This window comes from Mauremys reevesii, linkage group 2 (genome assembly GCF_016161935.1).
Source record: "Mauremys reevesii isolate NIE-2019 linkage group 2, ASM1616193v1, whole genome shotgun sequence".
Lineage (NCBI taxonomy): Eukaryota > Metazoa > Chordata > Testudines > Geoemydidae > Mauremys > Mauremys reevesii.
Genome location: NC_052624.1, coordinates 22360220 through 22387586, shown reverse-complemented (window position 1 = coordinate 22387586; position 27367 = coordinate 22360220). Strand labels below are relative to the sequence as shown.

At 44.0% G+C, this 27367-nt stretch overlaps 1 protein-coding gene across 14 annotated transcripts in view; it reads right to left on the bottom strand.

Moving 5' to 3' along the window:
- ZMYND11 (zinc finger MYND-type containing 11) overlaps positions 1-27367 on the bottom strand; it is a 147062-nt gene that overhangs the window by 82572 nt on the left and 37123 nt on the right. For 7 of the 14 annotated variants that reach the window (XM_039524251.1, XM_039524259.1, XM_039524263.1 and 4 more), the window contains exons 2-3: positions 12550-12649; positions 4129-4269 (exon numbers count right to left, since the gene is read on the bottom strand). In XM_039524251.1, the coding sequence (XP_039380185.1) occupies positions 4129-4244 (116 nt within the window). In that variant the 5' untranslated portion in view covers positions 4245-4269; positions 12550-12649. Of the gene's footprint in view, positions 1-4128; positions 4270-10894; positions 11058-12364; positions 12491-12549; positions 12650-14354; positions 14440-27367 lie in introns of those variants that run through there. The other 7 variants (XM_039524256.1, XM_039524258.1, XM_039524253.1 and 4 more) reach the window with 6 other exon arrangements.

Sequence of the window (27367 nt, the reverse complement as noted above, 5' to 3'; positions counted from 1 at the left end):
TTGAATTAAATATCCAAATAAGCTACAGTTCCTTGTTAAATCACTATATGCTTTATTAAAATGTAGACAGAACAGCTATTGAATTCCCTTCGTCTTCTGATTTTTTTAAATTTATATATTTTTAAAAAGCCATCAAGTTTGTCTATCATGATATTGTCCCTTGCAGATGCATGCGTTCACACTTTGCTTTTCTGTTATTTAAGTATTTATATTGCATTTTAATTACTAACATATTTTATCCCTTAATTTTCCTCCCATTTGAAGTTGAATTTAGGTTTTTGTTTCCTGATATCTCCTCCAATTGCCAATGACTTTTCATAAAGAATTGCCAGAAGTTCAGTAAGTTAATTAGCTAATTCCCTAAAGGCCCTGATTTGTATATGCATATTTTCCAAGTGATTCTTTTCCTCCATTTTACAGCAATAAATTACAGTTTTCAATTACTTTCTAACTGTACATTTTCTTTTTCTTTATTTTTCCTCATCAATTTTAAAGAGCAGTTCAACAGAATTGTACTTGATTTAGTCCTTTAATTAATGGGCCTCTTTTCTTTATAGAGTATCATGCTTTACTGATGAAGTGGGTATTCACCCACGAAAGCTCATGCTCCAATACATCTGTTAGTCTATAAGGTGCCACAGGACTCTTTGTCACTTTATTCTTTATAGAGTTTCCCAATATATTAAAAAGTCCTTTCCTTCCCTCTCCTCCCCCACCATATTTTCCTTGCAAGCCATGGCTAGTTCTGTAGATTCTCCTTTGGTTCTCTCATGTTCCAATTTCCAATTCTTCCATCTTCAGATTTTTGAACAATTCCTTATAAAACCACACTGACTTTTTCTTGCTTTCTATATTTTATATTTCAGTGGAATTGTAATCTCTTACATCTTAATTATGATGTCTGCTAGTATGCCAGTTTTTTCCACATTCATGGATTTTCATACCTCCATTGTACGTGAGATGGTTTCTTAATTCCCCAAGATGTATTTTCTAAGATCCAGTACCATTTGTATTGTTGTTTTCCATGAATCCACTTTTGAGTTAGTGTAGCTCATTATCATTAACACTAAGTCCCCTTTTCATATTCTCAGTCAGTTCCTCTCTGTTGGTAAAAAGTAGATTTTGTCTGGTGTCTCCACTTTCCAGATCATGAGTGTGATGGGGTGTACCTGACTCTTCATGGCCCCCTGCTGGAATCTCTGCAGTCCTACTATGCCTCGCTGCAGGAAGGAGCAGCGGAGGTGGGTCCTCCAGGCCTGCCTAGAGGGGCCTCATGGAAGCAGCCAATCAGAGGCTCAGTGGGCTCAGATAAAAGAACCTGCAGGGCCTGACCAGGTCAGTTCTAGGGGAGGGGAGCTCTTCCCTTTTGACTGTGTGCCTTGAACCACTGGAGACCTGCTCCGCGAGGATGGCAACCTACAGGGGGTGCCAGGAGTGGGGGAAAGTTTGCAGTACCATACCCAGCTGCTAGGAGGCACTTGAGGTGAGTGCCCCCCTGTTAGAATGAGTATGTCCTCTTTCTAACTTAGGAATTTTTTTAATGGTCCATATTTCTCAACCAGTGCATGACTGAGTGCACTGTTTTGAGAGTATCAGATATTCACAAAAACTTATTCTTTATTTTGTGTCCTTATCTAAGAATATTTCACATCACTGTGACTCTCAGAATTATTGTATTGCCTAGTCTTGTAAATATTTGTAATGTGCAAAGTCACCCCTTTAACAAATCCCATAGTGTTAACATCCTGCTTGTGAGAATCACCGCTCCAAGTTCTAGTTGTGCACACCCAGTCATAATATCCATCACTTAGCATCACTTGTAATTTACTTTGCTTATTAGCCACACGTTTGCATTTGCGCACAGACACCAGTGTACACTTATTAAGCAACAGCTTCACTATTATTTTACTTGCCTAAATGAGCCTTGAACCCAGGAAGCTGTTACCACCTAAGCCATTCAGTTCTCATCTCAGAGAGAGCATTCTAATATTTCATAAGGCTTTGGGATTCATGTCTATAGAACATACTTTGTCACTCATCTCATTAGTCTCCAGCATCACTTTTCTTCTTTCTTCACTAGCGCTTTGCACTGGAAGGATCTTTAAGACATTTATCTGTGTCCCCTGTTTTGAGTTCTCTTCTCAAGACTATAATGTTGATAGAATCGAGGACAAATTTCCCTTCACTCTTGTGTTGCCAATACTAATCTGGACTGATATTTTAACATTCACAAACTTTTTCAGGCAACCCTTTACCTTTGACCCATCTGTTGCCTTGGCACCAAGAGACAACATACCATCCACACTCTTTCCGGATTACAAAAAAACCGAGGCCATGGTCCATTAAGCTATTAAGATTGCTTGCCTCTTCTTCTCCTTTTCTGATGACTCACCTTCAGTGGCTTTCTTGCGCTCACTGAGCGGGTTACCAACTGTACCCTGCTTCTTTTTAGCCTGACCATCCTCCAGTTTGTTAACAGCAGAATCTCTATTGCTGGTTTCTACGCCAAATGGCCCCTGACTAGTTTCCATTCCTTTGACCCAAATTTTTCCATCATCCGCAATAATAGTTTGGCACGGTGTGTCTCTAGATAGCACCCTCATGACTTCTCTAATTCAGTGTCCCATATTTCTGACAGTCATCTTGTGCTGAATGGAAACCTGTTTGCACTTCATAAATTTATAGAATATTTGGTTATATTCACAACCTTGTCACTGAGTTACTATGTGGCCTGGTGTAAGTCGCTTGACATCTCTCTAAATGTGTATAATAATACCTATTTGTGTATTAGTGATGTTCTGAGGCTTGATTAAGTAATGCTTGTAAAACCCTGAGACTCTCCGATTGAAATGAGCTATACAAGTCAAATTCCCCACATATACGGTCTTCTCCATCAGGCTAACCTGGCTCCTTTGGTAGAATTTTCATGTCCCAGTAGATACTTCTTATTTTAATGATGAATTTCTCTGTTAAAACTTATAGGAACTAGGGACAGTGCTATCACTCCCTCAGGATTTCATCTGTTTGCTTTTATCTTATTTGTTGTTTACTACATTCACTGGCTTTATAAGCCTAGAGATGCTTTCCCACCCCTAATACAGAACTTCCAAACCATGTCAATTAAACAGATCACCAACCTGTAGTTTCTTTTACTTATCTTACCTGTACTGTTTAAAACTCTTCCCGCTGGTAGTCACTAATTTCAATGAAGTCACATTCAGGTGGACCCTTAAAACTCCAGATATGCCCTTTTTAGATTTTAGATTTACAGTATATTCAAGTTATGCACCTTTTAAAATTTATTCATATAGATATCTTTTCAGTATATGCTGTGTATGTGTGGGTCTCAAAATCCTGATAATAAAGCAAAACCAGCAAAACCAGGGCACACAAAACTGATTGGCCCAGCTTATTCAAAAGACCTATATTAATGTTGTGGGATTTTGGTTTGTTTTTTTCCCCTCAAAATTATAAGCTCTATAGGGCAGAGATTTAATACATTTTGGGTGCTACCACAAAACAAACAATAGTAACATTAGCAGCAAACAACATTCTAGTTCAGTGGTTCTCAACCCGCGGTCCGCTTGCAGCTCATTCAGCACACAGCTACGGCCTATGTGACATCCTCAAGGCCAAACAGGTATATATTGTGTGGATGTGGCCCACATAATTTGGTTCCTGTATGGTAATATAATCCCACTGAGGTCAGGGGCTTTTTTAAATAAAAAGATTATCCTCCTGGTTCCAAAATAATTCAGCTTTTATAAGACTATTTACAAATATTTTTATTCTCATTTTCTGCTTCACTTTCTATAGCTAGTATTTCCCCTCTGACCACAGGCTAATGAATAAGCAGAGGTCTACCAATGTTGCTTCTATTTTGTCTATGGATTTATGATGAAGTGAACAAATATTGAATTAGACCCTTCATCAGATTTAATACCTCAGTATTGGATTTAAAGACTCTCGGTTTTCAACATTTTTTGTTAATTTAACAATTAATGAAACAGTACTAAATGTAATTGTTTCACAAGCTCTAACATGGTTGACTATTCTGTTTTTTTCAGAGCTTACACAAATAATATTCTCTCTTTGCCCCTCATCGTTTTATTATAAAATGCAACTTACTTTGTAATACGGTCAATATTAGCAATTTGCTTCTGGTTCCGGATTATTTCAATAGCTGCCCAAAGATGCTGGATAGCTTTTGTATCTGCTTGTCGTCTTTTCGTTAAGCGTGCCATGACCTGTTTGCTTGTTTAGCTGCAGCTGATAAAAAAGAAAAAAATTATCATGAATTATGAAATGGATTACATGATTATCTTGCATAAAATTTTATCAGATAAATTTTATTAACCTATAGCAATCCAATTTGTATATTGCAGTATGTTTTTTGTTCAGACAGCTCCATAGACCATAAATTGTGTGTCTAATACAAGGTTCGTTGGCAGGTTCTTTTACATTAAAGATCCCAAAGAAACATGAAATTGAGAAGTGAAATGACTAAACCAACAGGAAATAGATGGAATTAGCAGTATCAAACTGCTTATGAAAAATCAATTGGCTCATAATCAACCTCACTAGTCTCCTATCTACATGAAAAGGGTAAAATTCACTCTGGCCCAGGGCTCTGCATGGGCCCCCTGCATTATTTTAAGCCTTTAACGCAGGGGCTTAAATGGTGCTTGAGTGGAGCACACAGCATTATTGAAAGCCTTCAGCAGTAGGGTGAGTTTTATCCAAAGTTAATATGACAACACAGTTCCTCCTTATCCTATTTCCAATACTAATATGGATTTTAAAATCCCTACTCCTTGTTTAGAAAGTAAAAGCATATTTTGAAAAATAGTAGACTAAAAAAATAATTGGAACAAGATATTTTCCACTATACACTAAAACCAACAGAACCAGAGCACTTAAGATGCCATTTGCTCATCTAACCAACCATGAGTAGTAACATAACAAGCAGCTGGCTTTGTTTACAGTTTTTGCAAAAGCTGCAGGCAACGAGGTACAGATAATCTGTAAATCGCCTACAGCACAGAATCCCCTTCTTAAAAAGATTAATGATGCATATTGACCACTAAATAACTTTCTTCCAGTGCCACCACTTACTGAATGAGAAATAACTGATTGATGGCTGATACTAATAGATACATAATTTATTTTTGAGCTCAGTGTCCCAAAAAATGAACGCAGTGATACATAACTGGAATACTTATAACTGGGCGACAAGAGTAATACCTTCAGCATCTCTAAAAGAATATATAAAATGCAAAAATTACCACATCAGTACAATGTTAAAGATGAATATTCAGGCATAAAAATCACAAAATCCAAAATTAAAGGGACCTGATAATTCAGTAACTTGTGATAGGGTTGCCAACTTTCTCATTGCACAAAACCGAATATTCCTGCCACGCCCCTTCTCAAGACCCCACCCCTGCCCCTTCTCTGAGGACCCACCCCCACTCTCTCCAGACCACTTCCCACCGTCGCTTGCTCTCCCCCACTCTCACTTACTTTCATTGGGCTGGGGCAGGGGGTTGGGATGCGGGAGAGGGTGAGGGCTCCAGCTGGGGGTGTGGGCTCTGGGGTGGGGTCAGAAATGAGGGGTTCAGGATGTTGGAGGGGACTCTGGACTGGGGGTTGTGGTGTCGGGGGGGTGGGCTCTGGGGTGTTGCTAGTGATGAGGGATGCAGGAGGGGGCTCAGTGTTGGGGGAGAAGGTTGGGATGCAGGAGGGGTTAGGGGGTGCGGGTTCCAGCCGGGCAGCGCTTACCTCAAGCAGCTCCCGGTTGGTGGCACAGTGGGGCTAAGGCAGGTTCCTGGAAGCAGCCAGCATGTCCATCCCCTAAGCAAAGATGCGGCCAGGTGGCTCTGCACGGTGCACACTGCCCGCAGGCACTGCCCCCGCAGCTCACACTGACCGCAATTCCCAACCAATGGGAGCTGTGGAACTGGCGCTTGGGGCAGGGCCACAGGGACATGTTGCCACTTCCAGGAGCTGCGCGGAGCCAGGGCAGGAAGGAAGCCTGCCTTGGCCCTGCTGCGCCACCGACCAGACTTTTAACGGTTTTGCTCTGAAGCATTTTTATAATCATAACATTTTTTTTTTAAAGTCTTTGTCACTGAAAATATATGAATGAAAACTACAACTATCCTAAGATGATGAGAGCATTACGGTTCTTGTTATATTTATTTGGAAATACAGAACTCTCTAGGAGCCAAGAGAGGAAGTGGAATGGGTGAACTCATTGTGGGCTGTGTAGGGGGCATTATTAATGGATAGAATCAAACGTAAGTGGAACTGTTGAAGGAGCTTGGTTGACTAGAATCTAAAACTGCTGGAAGGTGGCCAGGGCATTTAATATTTCTAAATAAAGCTAAGTCATCTGTCTTTAGTTTATGACGTTTTAATTTAAAAGAAGACATGGCAAAATGCAAAAGGCTTACAGAAAAGCAGACGGGAGATTTACTTTTGGTCCTGTCTGGTATAAATGCATTTCCTCTTGTGTTTGCAGGGAAGAAAAAAGTGTGTGTGTGTGTAGAGAGAAAATGGCAATTTTAATAAAAACTCCCCTGAGCCATGCAGCTGCACCTGATGCAGCATGCACAGCAAGACTCCTGCCCTTTCTGAGGTGCTGCCCACCAGTGCTGCTAATCAGATGAATGGGGAAAGGCTGTACAAGGCTCCCCCGTTCCCTTGCTACTTCTGGCACTGCTAGCCATGGTATTGGTGTGGATGAGAAGCTTCCTCCTCCCCCCAACCACATCCTCTGCCACTTACTGGGAGGAAGGTTCCTGGCTCCTTCTGGTGCCAACAGTAGTGGAAGAGGCAGAGTCACATCAGTGCTTCCTTTTCCCCAGGCCACTTCCAGCGTCACTGGCCACGGAAAAGTAGCAAATAGGAGATTCCAGGATTCCTCCTTTTCCAGTCCTCCCCTCCCTTTGTCTTTACTCATGGCTCCCAAGTTTCCTCTGTGTTTTGAAAGGTCTCCCTGTGTGGATCCTTCTGCAAGATCGCAACCTCACATGGCAAATTGCACAGGGAAGGGATGTTGTCCCTTGTTTGTCTAGGAAATGGCATGCCAATAAATATAAGAAGCAGAATAAGTAACCTCTACCCTGATATAATGCTATCCTCGGGAGCCAAAAAATCTTACCGCGTTATAGGTGAAACCGCATTATATCGAACTTGCTTTGATCCACCAAAGTGTGCAGCCCCTTCCCCCCCCCCCCCCCGGAGCTCCGCTTTACCATATTATATCTGAATTCGTGTTATATTGTGTCACATTATATCGGGGAAGAGGTGTAGTAACTTACTACAGATAACTATCTCACACTCAATAGGATTTCCTGTTCCAAACAGATTTAATAGCTCTGGCTTTTGTAGCAAACTTTTCATCTTGGAACAAGTGAGATGTTTAGTTTTCATATTTGGTGCTTTTGGCTTGTTTTTGAGACAATATTGGTCTCCCCAGCTGCAACCCCCACCCAAGAGGATGACATTTCTCAGTTGAAAAGCAGATATAACTTAGATAATATTTTTACTTCAAGGTCCCAGAGACACAGATAAGGTTTTCATCTCGAGGCCAAAAGACCAAAAACATCAAGACACTTGATCGTGGCCTTGGATAGACCAAGAGACTACTCACACTTGATCTGAGCTCATAGAGCCGATCACTTATTAAAAGTGCCAGAATAAATTCCTAATTTATTTTAAAAATTGGCTAGGCAAATTTAGCAACATTTTTTTAACATTTAGACCTATTAAAGGGGGAGGAGTGCAGTGCCTTTTGCACTCCAGAAACAAAGATTACTGCACTTCTCCACATAACACATCGTAACAGGCATTCTTCCTCAGCTGCTGATGTAAAACTAACCACAAGAGTCCACTCCCTAAATTACTGCAAAATTCTAAAAAGCTCTACATGCTATTGCACAGTCCTGTTTTCAGCTGAAGGTTCTGGTTGCTTATGGGGAAAAAAATCTACATCCCTGTGTGCTGACCTAAATAAAGGCTTCCTGCAATTAACATTTTTCAAAAATAAGACTATAGAAAGGCTTGTGAGATGTTAAAATATGCATTTAACATTCCAGATTTGTGTGTAAGTTTGTCTATTGGTATAATTTAAGTACTACTGAGGCCAATTTATATCTGCTGGATTTTTAAAAAACACTAAGAAGTTAACACTCCAGGGACCCTTTACAGCCACAATACCGATGTATGCATTTTCATGTAGGTGCCAAAAGGTGCTTCTAGTTCAGCTCTTTGATAATTACGTTGATATTAATGTTCTGGGAACAAAATAAAAGGCTGAGGTGTGTGAAGAAAGAGTTGGCAAGAATTATTGATGGCTTTCCATCACTATGTTTAGCCACCACACTCTATCAATATGGGTTTATCTACATCACGCCATCTTTGCTGTATCACGCTAGTGAGCTTAATGTGTGAAGTAGCTTCTCAGAATAAAAGCTGGTAAACATATAGGCAGGAAACACTAAGGGCTTTTCTACACTGGCACTTTACAGCACTGCAACTTTCTCGCTCAGGGTGTGAAAAAACACCCCCCTGGGCGCTGCAAGTTTCAGCGCTGTATCGTGCCAGTATAGACAGTGCACCCCAGCACTGGTAGCTATGCCCCTAGTGGAGGCGCTTTAATGTTGCCAGTGTAGACAAGCCCTAAGAGATAACAGTCAGTGAGACTTGTTTTCTTCAGCTTTACATCCACTTGGGGGGTCCTGGAGAATCTTGGAAAACTCTCCCTTTATAGAGAAAGCATTGCAGCTTGGCCTGGGGCTAGGAACTCCTGATCTTTAACACATGACTCCAATACTGACTTGCTATGGGGCCTTGGATAAGTCATTTCAGCTTCTCTCTTTTTTTCTGTCTAACATGGGAGGCAATAAAACTTATTTACCTTCCTCGCAGGTGTGTGGTGAGAATTAACTAATGTATGTACAGTGTTTTGAAAATGATACACGAGTTAAGTGTTATCCTTACTACTTATATGGATAGACAGTAAAAAGTCTCACTCTTATATAAAGACTCACTCTTCCCTTTGTGAATGAATGTACCCAAGTTTTCCATCTAGACCGGGGTGGGCAAACTACGGCCCATGGGCCACATCCGGCCCGCGGGACTGTCCTGCCCGGCCCCCGAGCTCCTGACCCAGGAGGCTCACCCTTGGCCCCTCCCTTGCTATCCCCCATCCCCCGCAGCTGCGAGCTCCTGGGGCAGCGAGCTGCAGAGCCCAGCCTGACCCAGTCTCTGTGCTGCACGGTGGCGGTGGCTGCGTGGCTGTAGCGCCGCCAGCCAGCGGTGCTCCAGGCAGTGTGGTAAGGGGGCAGGGGGCAGGGGGGGTTGGATAGAGGGCAGAGGAGTTCGGGGTGGTGGTCAGAGGGCAGGGGTGTGGATAGGGCAGAGGTGGGCAAATTACGGACCGCGAGCCACATCTGGCCTGCGGGGCCATCCTGCCCAGCCCCTGAGCTCCCGGCTGGCCCCGGCCCCTCCCCGGCTGTCCTTCCTCCCCCGCAGCCTCAGCTTGCTGTACTGGCAGCGCGGCATCCTGGCTGGCTCCGGGGCTGGGCGGCGCGGTGCAGGGGCAGATTTACAAGTGAACACAGGGTGCCCTGGCAAAGGCCCCCCAACAACAGGGGGACCCAGGGCCGGGCACTCGGGCAAGTCAACACTGGCTGCACTGAAATCATATGCAGGCGGGCGGTGCAGATGGCGGGAGCGCAGGGAACGCAGGCGGAGGACTCAGGGGGAGCACTGGGAGGCCATGCAGCCGGCCAGAGAGAAGCGGCCCTTTGAAGGGGAAACCGCCGCTTCTCTCTGGCTGTGCGGCTGCCCCTGCTCCTGTTGAGTCCTCCGCCCATGTTTGCGGGGCCACATTCCGAACGGGCTGGGGGGTGGGAAGATGGATAAGGGGTAGGGTCCTGGAAGGGGGGGGTCTGGGGGTCCTGGAAGGGGTGGTCAGGGGGTGAGGGGGGTCAGTTGGGGACAAGGAGCAGAGGGGTTGGATGGGTTTGGAGGTTCTTAGGGGGTCAGTCAGGGGGCAGGAAGTGGGAGGGGGTGGATAAGGGGTGGGGGGCAGGCTGTTTGGGAGGGGGCACAGTCTTCCCTACCTGGCCCTCCATACTGTTTTGCAACCCCAATGTGGCCCTTGGGCCAAAAAGTTTACCCACCCCTGATCTAGACTATACTCAGCTGTAGGTGGAAATTTGGTAATGTTATCAAGCTAAATAGATCACAGTGCAGAGTTTGTAGCTCTCTGCTTCTTCATGGTGGCAATAGATTAATTTTGTGCCCCTTATCAATGCTGTGAGTACAGGCAATAGTTGCCCACCTGGCCTAAACAAACTCTGCTCCAGTTTCCAAAGCTTGCTGGCGTAGTAGTACTGGATTTGTAAATTATAGCAGCAAGTCAACAACTTACCACAGTTGTGTATAAATGATTTTTTAAAGTATGTTGTAATAATATGCGTAAAGCTGGGCAAAGCTTTCCAAATGTGTAGGGATCTATTCTTATATCCTATTTTGACCTGTTCAAAAGGAATGTCTCTTAAAGTCCCTATTTACACAGTTTGGAAGGTAATTTGGAAGGATTATTTCAGGAGTACATTAAAAAAGCTCTTTAAAGAGTTTTAAAGCTCTTCAAGTTATAGTTTACAGCTGAAGCAGCTGCTAGAATTTAGCTTCTGTCACTAGTTATAGAGGATGGTTAAATCCTTTAGACACTTAAAAGTGAAGGGCAAGTTTTCCCTTTCTAAGATAATACGGAGAAAAAGTAGTTTCTTGTTGTGTTCTTTCCCCCCTATTTTATTATATGAAAATCAGATCATTTAATTTTTAGAACAAGGGAGCCTGTTTGCTGAGATTTTTCTACCTTTGTGTATTCACTTTGGAACTGATCCAGAGTCCATTAAAGTCAACGAGTGTTTCTATTGACTTTTGATGGCTTTGTAGCAAGTCCTTTGTCCCTTAAGGTGACATCTGTTGACAGCTCTCCCTGTTGCAATAGAGCAGTCCAGCAATACAGTCTGCAGCTACTGTAAGCGGAAAGTCTTTAATATATTAATTCAAAAAGACTATACAAAGGCTGCAAATTTAAATGAAAGAAAAAAAAAAAGGAAATGCTAAAGTTACACTTCTCATATGCAAGAGACTGCTCAGCCCCTTCCCCAAGGCCCAGCCCCCACTCACTCCATCCTCCCCCCTCCACTGCTCGCTCTCCCCCACCCTTGCTCACTCGCTCATTTTCACTGGGCTGGGGCAGGGCCTGGGTACGGGCTCTGGAAGGGAGTTTGGGTGCGGGAGGGGACTCAGGGCTGGGGCAGGGGGTTGGGGTGCAGGAGGAGGTAGGGCTCTGGACTGGGGGTGCAGGCTCTGGGGTGAGTCCAGAAATTAGGGGTTTGGAGTGCGGGAGGGGGCTCAGGGCTGGGGGTTGGGCTGCAGGAGGGAGTACGGGTTCTGGGTTGGGACTGCAGGGTCTGGGGTGGGGCCTGAAATAAGGGGTTCAGGATGCGGGAGGGGGCCTGTAGTAGGTGACCTGATGAGAATAGGCCACTTCCACCTTGATTGAATTGGCCTCGTTAGCACTCACCCCCCGCCACTTGGTAAGGCAACTCCCATCTTTTCATGTGCTGTAATATATATACTGCTTATGGTATATTTCACTCCATGCATCCAAATAAGTGGGTTTTAGCCCACGAAAGCTTATGCCCAAATAAATTTGTTAGTCTCTAAGGTACCACAAGGACTCCTCGTTGTTTTTTCTCTTTCAGCAGTAACACTCCATATGCTTGGAAAAATAAAGGGTTAAATGCTGATAAAAGATAGCCCTTTCCCCTGCCGTCCTGCTCCCCCCTACCCTCCCAGCTCATTGCTCAAGGCATGACTTCTGGAGGTGGGTACCCTTTGTCTGCCTGACAGATACCCGACTTTCAAATGACTCAATATGCAAACAGTTTTTCCTTAAAAAGGAGTTCAATAGGTTCTGTTTGTATTAATAAATAGAGTGAAAAGTCAAAGAGAACATCTGTGACAAACACAAATATTACAACATGTTCGGGCGGTCTTTGGTTTTATAGAGAGGCCACAGAAACTGATTCAACTGCCTCTCCTCAATAAAATATAAAGCCTGGTAGAGGAATAATAATTCTAACAAACATCTGAGATATAAGTCCCATTGCTAGCAGCAGAATTATAATTTACACTTGAAAGATACAGTCAATTATGTATATTCTAGAGAACAAGAAGAAAAGGAAAAAAATAAACTGAAAGCTAAGTTCAGTCTGCAAAAAGTCATCAACTTCTGGTTCTCTCACACCTTAAATCATCATGCCAAATGACCTACCTTTATTATTACTGGAGAGCACCTCTTTTTTTTGCATACGTTCCTGAAACTTTGAATTAGAAGTGAAATCTTTTTAAATTTGCATTTAATTATATCTACTATCTGGTGTTCCTTTACCAAGTGTAAGTCCCTTTTTTATTTATTATACATTGGGATTCATTTTAAAACGATTTAATATACCCAACTCATTTTTACTTGTTTTCTATTTGTGCTTCCATAGTTGTCACTTCAGTGCTTCAGTTAATATAAGACTTAACTCTTTTTTTCTGATATCTTGAGGATGATCTGAAACAGATAAAATGTGAATGGAAAAGTTTCCTTGTCCTTTAAAAAGAAAGTTATTTCAATGATAGTTAAGGGTCTCACACCTCACCGCATTTGATGCTAACATCCCATCGCATCAACACCTCCATGCCCTATAATATGACCAATCTTGCTCTGAAATTGGGAATCCGAACAGTCTGTGTGAAAATTTGGGAATTTCACCAATTTTGTTTCCTTGGAAGTAGGATTGGGCCCTCAAGTATTAGTGCTGTCATCTGCTGCAGGAAAAAGTGCAGATACTGAACTCAGGATTTGGCAAGGAAAGGAAGGTTGAAGTAATGTTTTAAATTTTTACATGCACAATTCTGTTCATGAGTGGGAGATAATTCAACATTGCTTTTTGTTTGTTGTTTTGACTGTTTTAAACAAACAGTCTGCCATTCTCCTTTAAAAGATGAGATTTCCCATCTAAGTTATTGTGGGTTTAATTCTTCACTAAACTGCAGTAAATCCCCTTTTGGCAAAGCTTCTAGAGCAGTATCTGCACTAGACTGTTGCTTCCACTGGTGCAGCTTATCTAGCGGGTGCTATTGTGGACTTCACTAGGGTTTCCAATCACAGGCATTTTAACTCAGAGCAAGTCTAAATGGCATGGTTGTTAAAACAATGGCAGCAATGAGAGTTCTGTCTTAGTGCTCCCACCATTGCAACCTCCAGTGGAACTGCTCTCATGGGAAACTCGAATGGCTAGAGTAGACAGGCCTAATTGTTCATTTGCTGCTGTGAGCCCAGCTGCAAAATGCATGTTCAGCAATAGATGTGGAAGCAACAGAAGAGCTAAAATCCAGTGAATCTACATTTAGCTTATAGCCAGCGGACCATCTAGCTAGGGACAGAGATAATGCCACAAGAGGACAAAAAATGCTTTGGCGGTTAAAGATGCGTTTTCTTTCCTCTTAGATATTTTTGTCAGTTTTGTGTGTTTCCTGTTTTGTATTCCACTTATACATTTAATATTAGAGGCCTGTACATCACTGCATTCTGAACTTTGTACTTTTCACCTATTTAATACAGTCAAGCCTGATTAACAAATCTCACACACACACACGCCCCACCTCCCTCAGCCTGAATGGTTAACATTTGGCAAATATATAAGTAACTGTAGGCATCCTTTACTAGAGGGGCCTCTGAACTTAATTGGGAGTGCTCCAGTTGGGAAGATCCTGAGTGCTGCAATCCAGCCTTTGAGACTACAATGCCCATGATGCCTTGAGGAACAGAGAGAGGAACTTCCTTTCCTGGGGAGTTCAGGGAGAGGAGCTGAGACTGCTTTTGTGGAGCTCTGCCCATACCAAAAGTGGCTACAAGGAAGCCAGAAGCTGCTACTGAGAGCCTGCTGGGGCTTGGATTAAGCAGGGAGCCTCAGAGGCTGTTGATGGGCTTCACTGGAGTCAGGGAAATTACTCTGTTCAGAACTGACTGAGGAAGGCCTGCAGCGCAAGCAGCATGAGTAACCACTGCTTTTGCTATTTGGGAAAGTGCTTGCAAAAAGAAAGAGGACAGCAAAGAGACTTCAAAGGGTTTTCTGAGTCTGCAAAGCGGTAGAGTAGTCTTGTCATCTAACCAAACCCAGAGTTGCTGACATCTGGTTAAAACAACTCTAATCTTCAGAGCAGGTGTGCAGCTTGGAATGATCCCAAATTAGAAATGTTCTGCCTTTTGTTACCTGGGCTGGACTGATTCACTGGACCAACAGAGTGCTGTCCCCGGCTTCAAGATCTTCAAGCACGCCCATGCAAGCGTTTAGAACTCTGAAATCCAGAGGAGTGTACACTCAGGGGTGGGATAAATGGTGACAGTGTAAATGCAAGTTATATAAGTTTCATTTACTACTGTAAATTGCATTTTTTAATTGATTTGGGCCTCAGTTGGAGTATTGTATCCAGTTCTGGCTGCCATATTTCAGGAAAAATGTGGACAAATTGGAGAAAGTCCAGGAAAGAGCAACAAAAATAATTAAAGGTCTAGAAAACATGACCTATGAGGGAAGATTGAAAAAAAGTTTATTTAGTCTGGAGAAGAGAAGACTGAGAGGGGACATAACAGTTTCAAGTACATAAAAGGTTGTTACAAGGAGGAGGGAGAAAAAATGTTCTCAACCTGTGAGGACAAGAAGCAATGGACTTAAACTGTAACAAGGGCAGTTTAGGTTGGACATTAGGAAAAATTTCCTGTCAGAGTGGTTAAGCACTGGATTAAATTGCCTAGGGAGGTTGTGGAATCTACATTATTGGAGATTTTTAAGAGCAGCTTTGACAAATATCTGCCAGGGATGGTCTGGATAATACTTAGTCCTGCCATGTGTGCAGGGAACTAGAGAAGATGACCTCTCGAGGTCCCATCCAAGTTCTAATAATATGTGGTGCTACCAGTTCCACCTATAATCAAATAATAATAATTAATAACAGAAAGTGGAATTAGACCCTAAAAGTAAAAGATGCCAGGAAAAAAATGTGGCTGACAGAAGTTAGCCAGCCAGTTTGGAGTAGGAAGCCGTGATTTGCCCCAGAGGATGCTGGGAAGGCTGAAAATCTGGTTTTCAAAGGAAGGAGCATAGTAGGAGGCACACACCATAAGTGTGATTTTCAAATCTTTCCATTTAATTGTTTGTGTAGCAACATTTCCTTATAGCTAGAGACAGGAAATTGTGCAATATACAAATTTCCTTTAAAAAGACAGCTTTGCTTTCTCTTCCTGTTCACCTCTAAAATGTTCTGATTAGTGTCTCTCATAAGGTGCATGTTTGTTGGATTTTTTTAATTGGGGCAGGATTGCTTGTTTTTAAACAAAGGCATGGTGTAACTACTGGAATAAGCATATTTTCTTCTAAAGTGATGTATTACAAAAACAGCATGTTAAGTTACTAAAGAACAAGAAATAATACTGAGAGATAAGCTGATATTATTTCCTGAAAACATGACAGTGGAGGGCTTCATAAACATCATCCCCCAAAAACTCAATATACCTCTTTCTAACTGTACAATGTTGCTAAAATTAATATTATATTTTGTTCTAATGCAGTAGCAATGATGTATTTGAGGCTGAGATGGACATTGCATTTGAAATCCTGAAGGTTGAGATTGTAGCAGAAACCCTATTGAGGTTAGGAGCGCAACAGTTTTGTAAAAGAAGCCAGAGCCAAGGTTTTAAGAGCTCCATGGGAACTCTGAGCTGTGGGGATCTAAAAAGGAAGAAGAATGAGTAAGGGCCAGGATCCATGCAGACTTTACCACCATGTAAGTTATAAAATACACACACACACACACACACACACACACACTACTACTGCCACTACTGACTGTAAGGGCATGCTTTTTCTTTCTTATAAGCTCACTAAATAGCCATCCTGCTGTAGAGAATCCTGGTTTCTGTGGGAACAGATTTCTTACAAATTAAAAACTCCATTGCAGGTGGAGCCCTGCACCTAGAGCAGAGTTTATGCATACTGCAGGATCAAGGTAAAAGTTAATCCCATTCTTTATCTTTGTGCACTTGAACAGTTTTACATATTCAAGTTTTTCTAATTTTTATTTAAATTTACTAGAACTTACATATTCAGTTAGACCCTCATTCTGCTGCCATTGAAATAATAAACAGCAGAACTATATTTTACTTCAGTCGCGCAGGATCAGGGCCATAGTTATGGCTCACATAGTCCTACTTTCAGTGACTTGTAACTTTCCAAACCCGTAAATACTTCAATACTTTAGGGCTGGAAGTTCTCGTGCATGTTCTCAGCCAAAACCTGAACACCTCTGGAAAAACTGAAGAAACCTAACTTGTTCCACTTGTTTTAAGTAATTGGAAGTCAAGAAAATGCAGAAGCATTATTGCTGAATGATGTTGAAATAATTTTAAAATTATTTTAAACAGAAGCAATATCGTGTATATTTTTCAATTAAAAGCACACAGGGAAATTTAAACACAAAAATCTTGTAATGCATAATTGCAGTCAAGAATTTACCCACACATGAGTCAGAAAATTCCAAGTTAGGTTGCACATAGGAAGGTTAATTCACTCTGCAGTATAAAGGATTATATCAAATAGCTCTAACTATTCAAAGGATATGTAAAATGGCTGAATTAGGGATAACCTGTGAATGGTCTGATGTTCAAATTCTCAACTTGAATGCTGCATATTTTTTCAACTATATTTTCTGAATTGTTTGTGTTTGAAATTCGTTGTAATTAAATCTAAGGAAAAACACCAATCCCCTTTCTTGGCCAACAGCAAAAATGAAACTGCACAAATTTAAATTTTGAAGCATTTTCACTGGTACTTTATTGGTGGTAGCTTCCATTTGGTCAAGAGGTAAGGGGTAAAATTTTCAAAGCCCCCTAACTGAGTTAGGAGCCTAGGTCTCATTGAAAGTCAATGGAACTTAGTCTCCTAAGTCATTTCTAGGCATGTCTGAAAATTCTACCTGAGGCTAATAGTGGCTATGTTTATAATTAATGGATAATTCTTTTACCCATTAATTTGTGCACTTTGTAGGCTTCATACTAGTTATTTGCATCACTACTAGAACTGTAATTTCACCTTCTCGACTTCCTCTGGAGACAGCTCATGAAATCAGTTTGGTGACTCCAGTCTGACTTATATAAAGCACCCCCTGAGACTAACTCCAAGACAGTTTAAGAACGGCAATACAAGAAAACCCTTAAAACTGATGCCATACATTTAACAATTTAAAAGAAACGCCCTCTTTTATTCATAAGAGTTCCATCAATTTGGCCTTGTATTTTATGGAACACATACAAACCGTGCAAAATGGAAGGAAAAGTAAACAAGAAAAAAGTGCTGAGATCACAGCTTGTACAACCTTCCTGCCAAAAGAAACTAGATCTGTAACTATATTACATGACTGAGTGAGCAGTCCACAAGGAGCTGTTCTGTTTATATACAATGCTCCAGTCTATGCCATTCAAGGACTCCTCACTGGAGAGGGTGAGGGGAATGTACTTTAAAACCTCTAGAATTAATCTGATATCATAAATCAAACCCAGAGCCTTGGAAGCCTTCTTTGTCCTGTCCTGTAATTTATTTAGCAAAAATAAGTTACTCTACCCGCCAAAACCTGTGATTCTTCCCTAATAAATCCAGACTTTTTTGATCTTTAGGCTGAAATAGAAATTACTTCACACTGTAATTTCTTTGAGATGTGCCCCCATGGGTGCTCCGCTTCAGGTGTGTGAGCGTGCCCCCTGCACCTTCGATCAGAGATTTTCATTAGCTGTGCTTGTTCAGCCTGTGCCCTGCACCAAGGCTGTATCAGTTTGCACAGGCAAACTGCCCTCAGTTCCTTCTGCACCGCCAAATCTCAGAAGGAAACTCCGAAACAGAAGGGACGGAGGGTCGATAGTGGAGCACATCTCTAAGAACTACAGTTAATGCACAAGGTGAGTAAACTCTCTTTCTTCTTCGAGTAGTGTACTTATGGGTGCTCCAGTTGAGGTGACTCCTGAGCAGTATCCCCATAGGGAGAAGGGAGCTTCAGAATCGAGTCCAGAACTGAGAACTGAAGAATTGCATTGCCAACTACCATATAGGAGCTAGAGGCCTCAACTAGTGCGTAGTGTCAGGAGAAGATATGTATTGAGAACCATGTAGCAGCTCTGTAGATTTCAGATATGGGACATTCTTAATTAGAGCTATAAATGTAGACTGTGACCTTTTGGAGTGAGCTGACCCTCCAGAAGTGGGTGGAATGTGGGCAGCGCTGTCAAGCAATAACACATCCAGGAATCCATTTTGATAGTCTTTGGGTAGAAACAGCAGAACCTTTAGATCAATCTGTAAATGAAATGAATAGTCTAGGACAGGGTTTCTCAACCTGTCAGTCAGGACCCAAAATTGGGTCACTAGAATGTTTCAAGGGGTTGAATAGCAGCTCCTGTGGCTCCGATCCCACAGGCCTGATTGGGTTTGCCTCCCTGCTCTAGGCACTGTAACCTCTGGGATCCCAGCACCACTCAGGTTTGGCCCAGACGTCATGATGACGGGAGTCTGGGTAGGCCAAATCTGAGTGAGTGGCACTGCAGCCAGGTAACAACTCCACTCACACAGATTTGGTCCAGTCGGGAGGCAAGGCCAAACTTGAGCGGTGCTGCAACCCCGGATGTTGCAACAGTGAAAGCCTAGCCAAGCACAGGAGTTGCAGCAGCTGCCACTGTGGGGTAAGTTCCGAGAAGGACCTGACCAAAACCACCTCTGGGCTTTCAGGCACAGACTATTTACTGGGTCACAACAGGCCATAAACATTTACAAATGGATCCTGAGCCCCAAAAAGTTGAGAACTGCTGGTCTAGGAGATTTCTAAAATTAGTCTATCTAGGTGGAAGGCCAACTCCCTCCTAACATCTAGAGTAGGGAAAGCAGTCGCCAGACTACAATTATGTTTGGGAAAGAAAAATGGTAAGTAAATATCTGAGTCAAATGAAACTCAGAGGAAGTTTAGGAAGGAACTTTGGGGCTGGCTGTAAGGAAACCATGTCCTTGTAGAAACAAGATTCTGCCACTAAGGCCCCAATTTCTGTGATTCTGTTGGATGATGTAATAGTCACTAAGAAGACTGTTTTCCAAATTCAGTAAGGAGCAGGTCACCATCGGTTCTAAAGGAGGTTTTATGAGACTTTTAAGAACTAAATTAAGGTTCCCAACCAATATGGGGACTTTAATTGTGGGAAAAGATTTCTCAGAACTTTCATGAGAACACTCACAACTCATAGCTGTAAGGAGAGAAAACAGCAAGAATCCCTCAATTGTAGTATGGAAAGCTATTATGGCAGCCAAATGCACCTTAAAAGAACTGACAGTCCTGTTTTCTTTAGTTGTAGCATGTAATCCAGAACAAGCTGCAGCAAGGCAGATTCAGGAACAACTTTCTGGAGTTTGCACCAGTGACTAAATCTTCTCCACTTTTGAGGTAGAAGTTTGCCTACTATTTAGTAACATCTGTTATGCCTCTGCAGAACAAGGAGACTCTAATCCCGTGAAACATGGAGGAGTCCCACCTTGAGGCAGAGAATTCTCAGATTGGGATGCAGCAGTTGATCACTGGACAAAGAGCTACCGTATTTATCGGCGTATAACACGCACTTTTTTCCCCTGAAAATAGGGGGCAAATGATGTGTGCGTGTTATACGCCGATATAACCTTAACAGGGCCGGCTCTAGGATTTCTGCCGCCCCAGGCAGAAAAGAAAAGCGCCGCCCCCCCCCCCCCAGCGGCGCGGAGCGGCGCCCTAGCCCCTGCCCCACTCCCGAGCAGCGCAGCACTGCCCTAGCCCCCCCCCGGGAGGCGGCCCGCAGCTGGCTACCGGTTGGTCTGGACGGTGGGGGGTGGCCGCTGCCCCCAGGAGAGCAGCGGAACAAGCTGAGGAGCGGCCCCTCCTCTGCAGCCCGAGCAGGGCTGCGCTACCAGCTCCGCCTTTCGCGTAAGCAACCCCCAGGCGGAGCTGGTAGCGCGGCCCTGCCCGGGCTGCAGAGGAGGGGCCGCTTCTCCCCGCCGGTGCACTCCGAGAAGCGGCCCCTCCTCTGCAGCCGGGCAGGGCCGCGCTACCAGCTCCGCCTGGGGTTGCCAGCGCGAAAGGCGGAGCTGGTAGCGCAGCCCTGCCCGGGCTGCAGAGAAGGGGCCGCTTCTTGGTGTGCACCCGCGGGGACAAGCCGAGGAGCGGCCTGTCCTCTGCAGCCGGGGAAGAGCTCCCGCCACTCTTCCTGTAAGCGAGCCCCCACCTCCCGAGCGGCGCGGCCCGGCCCTAGCCCCCTCCCGAGCGGCCCGGCCCGAGCTGCCTTAGCCCCCGCGCCCCTCCAGAGCGGCCCGAGACCCCGTCCTCCCTCCCTCCCCCGAGCGGCCCTGGCCCTAGCCCCCGCCCCCCTCCCGAGCGGCGCGGCCCGGCCCGAGCCCCCGAGCGGCCTTAGTCCCCTCCCCCCTCCCGAGCAGCCCGAGATCCCGTCCTCCTCCCTCCCGAGCGGCCCCGGCCCTAGCCCCTGCCCCCTCCCGAGCGGGGTGGCCCGACCCTGCCCGAGCCCCCGTCCCCCGCCCGAGCGGCCCCGCCCCAGCCCTCCCCGCGACGCGCGCGCCCACCCGCCGCCTCCCAAGGCGCCGCCCCAAGCACCTGCTTGGTAGGCTGGTGCCTGGAGCCGGCCCTGAACCTTAAGAAGTTTCAAAGTCCTTTATTTGAAATTTAAGTTTTTTTCCTGAAATTTCCCCCTTAAAATGAAGGTGCGTGTTATACGCCTGTGCGTGTTATACGCCGATAAATACGGTAAGTGAAACAAGTAAGGAAACCATGCCTGCTTTGACCATGATGGTGCTATTAGGATAACTCTGGCCTTACCATGTCTGATTTTGTTCACTGCTGTGATGATCAGAGGCATCAGGGGAAATGTGTAAAACAGCTTCTTCAGCCAAGGGAGAAGGGCATCCCATAAGGAATTATGACCTAAACCCCTTCTTGAATAGACCAGATGGCATTTTTTGTTTGTAGCTGTGGCAGAGAGGTCCATTTATGGAAATCCCCTAGTTTGAAATATGCCAACAAGAATTTGGAAGTCCAAATCCCTTTAGTACTCCAGGGAAAGACATCTCCTGAGAGCATCAGCTGTGACATTTTGCCTTCCCGGAAGATACATGAGAACTTCAGCAGTGTAATTTTTTATGCACCAGTTCCAGAACATTATTGCTTCAGCACAGAGGGAAGGGGAGTTCACTCCTCCTTGCCAATAGATATAAAACAACCAGACCACAATACGGCAGGGATTGGCAACCTTCGGCACACGGCCCGCCAGGGCTGGTTTGTTTACCTGCTGCATCCGCAGGTTCGGCCGATTGCAGCTCCCACTGGCCACGGTTCACCACTCCAAGCCAATGGGGGCGGCGGGAAGTGGCGGCCAGCACATCCCTCGGCCTGCGCCGCTTCCCGCTGCCCCGTGACTTCCGCAACCTCCATGACCAAATCATAGCCTTAGTTATGTGTAATGCAATTGTTTGTGTAGCTGTTTCACCTATCATACCTGAAATGAAAGATCTAACTGAAATAAAAAGCTTTTAAAGCCAAGATATAGAAATAAAATACACTTCCTTACATATTTCAGAAGAAACTGTCTGTCAAGGCAAGTCCAGTTGAACTAAGGCACCATCTAGAACTCATGTACACAAGGGAAACCTGAGTTCTCCTCTTCCTGACCAATGCCAGTATCACCACCAAAAGACTTGAAAAGCTGAAGGTCAACATAATGCAAAAGCAGTAGATTTGACATAATGGAACACGAAATCCAGCATCCCTAACCCTGGCAGTAGCAGGTATCTGATGCTGCAGAAGAACACATCACACCAACACCTACCCAATAACGAACATCACTAATTGCACAAAGCTTGCAGGAGATGTGGGTGTGCTCAGGATTCCTTCCAGATGTGATATAAACTGGCTTATTTTCTAAATAATGAGATTTGATTACCCTTCTCTTAGCATGCCTACGTGCAAATTCTAGGTCATTAAATTACTGAGCCCTTTAAAAATATCCAGCCACTGTATTTGACTGAATAACCTCCACTAGCAGAGAATTCCACCAGCTGAGTGCATGCTGGTTGAAGAAATATTTGTATCTGTTCTAAAGTTACAGGTCATTCATTCTATCTAGTGACTCCTTGTTCTTGTTTAATGAGGTGGGGGTGGAGGCAGACTCAATCATTCTCATCATTCCTTTGTATTTTTGAATATCTCAATGCAGACATCTCCTGCCCTTTTCCTTTCCAGGCTGAATAATCCTATTTTTTCAGTTATATCATAAACAAGTCAGATCATATCTCTAATCCTCTGTTTCCCTTCTGTGCATCATTTCATAGTCCCTGTGGCCAACACCACTGCTAACTCTCATCTTTTCTTTGGTTTTTCATTTTCTCCCACTAAAGTAATATGAGCTACTGAGACACACCTTTGTCCATGCCCTTTAACTAAGATTGAATAGGAAGGTGTAGGGTCCAGAAACTCTTTACCCTTCAGCTCCTCTCTTTAGAAGTTATGGACAGGGGGTGACTGAATATTGCAGCACCTAACTTTTAGGTCCAGAGCATTGCACAACCTCTTATTAGGCACCAGGCTCCCCATACAATGCATAAGGAGAATTAGGAGACTAAAAAGGAATTCACAAGAAACAGCATACTGAGCCAGGAGCCACCTAAACTCTCCTCAGGAAATGCTTAGGATGGAGGTGTGTCTTGTTAGGCAAAAGTTAAAAATTAGCTAACAGCTAAAACAAAAACCGCAGAACAAGCAGGAATGCTTCAGTAGCATTAAGTAGCAAGGACACTAACAACTGTAATCAATTAATAAGCTTATATGGTCAATGCCTGCCCAGTAACTCAGGGACTTAGAACAGAACAAACCCTCCCTTCACAGCCCACTGAATATCTGTACGCACTCATCCCTAACCCACTACCCCACCCCACCCCGCCTCCTTCCCCCGCAAGGTTGTCATAAACATTTAATGCAATTAAAATTATCTTTATAATGTCTGTCTCTGTATGTACAAATAAATGCAAATAAATTAATAAAAAATGTATATAACTGGTCACTATGGCACCATATTTTTAAAGCTGCTTGTCAGTCTTCCCGGTACTGTAAATAAATCCCCTTCAGTATTGTCTGTGCTTGCCTAATTCTTAGGGAAAAAAACATTTTTGCCTAACAGTCTTAAGCCCCACCCCTCAAAGGAAGTCAGGTACCTAAGTACGTGCAAGAGAGCGAGAATGATTTTATATCCCAGTGGTTAGGGCACTCAAGTGGGAAGTGGCAGACCTGGATTCAAGTTCCTGTTCTGCTAGCTATGGATCAGGGATTTGAACCCAGGTCTCCCACATCCTGAGGGAGTGCTCTAACCTGTGTATTACCGGTAAAAGAAATGCATGTCCTCTACCAGCATCTTTTGTGTGGGTTTAGGCATCTGTTGAGCAATGTCTAACAAATTGGGCCCTCAAGGCAAGCTAAGTGGGGGAAGGCCTAGTCTGAGAGTCTCACTGGTGCTCAGGTGCAAATTAGGCATAGAGCAGCAAGCATACAGCGTCAGTGCTTAGGCAGCTGTGTACATGCCCAGCCAAAATTTAGGAGCCTCAGGGACTTTAACAATAGAAAATTAAGGATTTTAGACACCTTCAAGACTATAGGAAGATCAGTGGTGGTTCTGCAAATGCCAGAGCCAACAAAATGTTAGGCTTAGGGCTTGTCTACGCTACGCAGCTTTTAGTGACAAGGCTGTGTCGACGCGGCCTTGTCGCTAAAAATTAGCGTGTGTAAATGCTCTCTGTCGGTATTTCGTCAGCACTTTTGCTGACAAAATACATCCTGCCAACAAAGCCGCATTCACATTGCTTTAAGTACCCGTGAAAGACAAAAGTTTTGTTGACAATGTCGCAGTGTAGACAAGCCCTTAGATACCTAAATATGGGTTTCTCTCTCCTCTTTGAGGACATCTATGTGAAATTACCCACACAACAGTAATCTTAATAAAAACAAGATTTATTAAAACAGAAAGAAAACTGGAAGAAAAAAACTTTTGCTTAACATACTAGATTTACGCTTCTCATCCACTAAACTAGATAAGACATTTTCAGCTTAGCTACTGATAAAAAAGGAAAGTGAATAAGCTTGTATCCCTTAAAACCAATATCCCCTCTGACAAGTCTGGTCAGCCTGTCAGTATTGCTTGCTGCCCTGAGACCAATAACCCCTCCTTTGTTCCCCACAGACACCCTTAAATCCCATCCCCAGTTTTCCCAAACACTGTTCTAAAGACAAAAAGACAGAGTAGGCTTTGGTAGATAGTTTAGTCTCCACCTCCCAGGAGATTTGTCCTCTGAAGAAGAAAAAACACTTAATGAAGATTAATGGCTGCCCTTCTACAGCTTAATGAACTAGCTCAGACACTGCCTTTCATTGACCACCCTGGCTGGCTGCACCCAATTTCGGCCAGGTCTCTTGATAAACCCCTCAAGCATTTTTTTCCCCTCTTGTCATGAGCTAGGTGTTATAGACCCTCTGTCATAAAGCTATCTCTTATGATGATGAGTGAAAAACAGCTAAAAAATGGTTCTCAAATTGACAGGTCACTCTTTCTTTTTGCCTTTTGTGGTTTTAGGTCTAGTCCACACAGTTTTTACCTGTATAACTATGTTGGTCAGAGGCAATGTTGTACTGACATAGTTATACCAGTACAGTAACTCCTCACTTAAAGTCGTCCCGGTTAACATTGTTTTGTTGTTACGTTGCTGATCAATTAGAGAACATGCTCGTTTAAAGTTGTGCAATGCTCCCTTATAACGTTGTTTGGCAGCTTTGTCCACTGCTTTCAGAAAGAGCAGCCCATTCGAGCTAGTTGGTGGGGGTTTGGAACCAGGGTGGACCGGCAGCCCCGCATCAGCTCCCTGCTTCTCTAAGTTCCCTGTGTGGTAGCCACCCAGCATGCTGTCAATTTCCGGACAGTTCAGCTGTCCCTACTCCCAGTACTGCTCCTGCCCTCTGCCTTGGAGCTGGTCCCAGGAGCCTCCTGCTTGCGGTGTGGGGGCAAAGGGGGGCTAATGTCAGGGTGTCCCCCTCCCCCCTGCTCCTGCCCTCTGCTTACCCCATCTCCATAGAGCGGGGGGGCGGGGACACGACAGGACTCAGGACAGAGGGAGCTTGCTGGCAGAGGCTGCTGAACTTGCTGATCTACTTTAAAAGGCAATGTACTTAGAGTGGGGTCAGCATACTTAAAGGGGCAATGTGCATCTCTCTCTCTCTCTCACACACACACACGGTGTGTAAAAGCAGCAAAGAGTCCTGTGGCACCTTATAGACTAACAGACATATTGGAGCATGAGCTTTCGTGGATGAATACCCACTTAGTCGGATGCAATGGGTGTGTGTGTGTGTCTGCCATGCTGTCTCCCCTCCCTCCATTTGTGCTGCCTTGTAGAGTGTGAGGCTATATTAACAACGTGTTAACCCTTGAGGGTTCAGCCGAGTGCTAGTTCATCATTTAGCAGTAAGGCATTCCCTGGGAAATATCCCTCCCTCTTCCACCCTCTGACTTCACCACCTCAACCAAGGGTATGGCTACACTTACAGCTGTACAACACTGGGAGTTACAGCTGTCTTCGTACAGCTGTGTAGGGAAAGCGCTGGTGTGTGGCCACACTCACAGCTACCAGCGCTGCAGTGTGGCCACATTTGCAGCATTTGCAGCGCTGTTGGGAGTGGTGCATTATGGGCAGCTATCCCAGCGTTCAAGTGGCAGCAACATGCTTTTCAAAAGAGGGGGGTGGGGTGGAGTGTGACAGGGAGCGGGGGAGAGAGAGAGTGGATTTTTGGAGCCAACACTGTGTGTCAGCTCCCTGCCTTGCAAAGCCTGCACATTTCTTCGACCCCTCATTCACTCTTAACTGCAAATAGCCTGCAGACCAGATAAGCAGCTGCTCCAACGGACTCCCTTTCTCCCCCTCCCACCGCTGTTTCTCTCCTCAAGCAAACACTAGCTGTAGACATTCATCTCCCTGCCTGCCTCATTCACAGCAAACAAGAGCTGTGTTTGTTTTTTAGATAAGCAGCTCCCGGAGCCCTGAGTTCACAACAAAACAAAGAGAGGCATCATAACAAAACAAAGAGAGTAATTTAGTTAAAAGCATTCTGGGATATCTCCTAATATCCTGGAGGCCAATAACAGTGCTGGTGTGTGGCCACACTTGACGAGCAGCGCTGCATCACCAGCGCTGCACTCGTTATACCCCAAGCAGACCAGGTGTACAGCCAGTGCTGCAGCCAGGGAGTTGCAGCGCTGGATGTGCCTTGCAGGTGTGGACAGTTACTAAGTTGCAGCGCTGTAAAGCCTCCACCAGCGCTGCAACTCTCCAGTGTAGCCAAGCCCCAAGCTTCACAATCATCATTGCTGTGTACAGTATTAAATTGTTTGTTTAAAACTTATACTCTGTGTGTGTGTGTGTGTATTATATATATATATTCTTTTCTCTGGTGAAAAAAATTTCCCTGGAACCTAACCCCCCCTCCCCATTTACATTAATTCTTATGGGGAAACTGGATTCGCTTAACATCATTTCGCTTAAAGTCGCATTTTTCAGGAAAATAACTACAACATTAAGCGAGGAGTTACTGTACAACCCTAACGTGAACACAGTTATGCTGGTGTAGCTTATTCCCATTCCCATTTCGGAATAAGCTATTTTCGTATAAGCATATTTATACTGATGTAACTGCAACCCCTCTAGGAGGACTGTACCGCTTTAACAGTATTGCCAACCACAAGTGTTCAAAAATCATAAGCCAGACACCCCAAAATCATGAGATTTTTTTTAAATAACTTTTGGATTTTTTTATTTGATTTCTGAGCCATTAGGGTACACTTAGTTGGTATTTTCAAGCTCTTCTCCACAAATATGAGAGCTAGAAACTTACTTTTTAAAAAATGAAAACCGAGATTCTCATGCAATCTCTTGATTCCAGGAGCGGAGGCTTTAAGAAAAATACCCGATATCGTGAAATGAGCAATAAAATCACAAATGTTGGCAACACTGATTTAATTATACCAGTAGAGATAAAGTAGTACAACTTTTCTGCGTAGACAAGCCATTGGGAGGATGATTGTCTTTAGAGGTTTTTACCAGCAATTAACTCAAGGTAGTAAGCAACT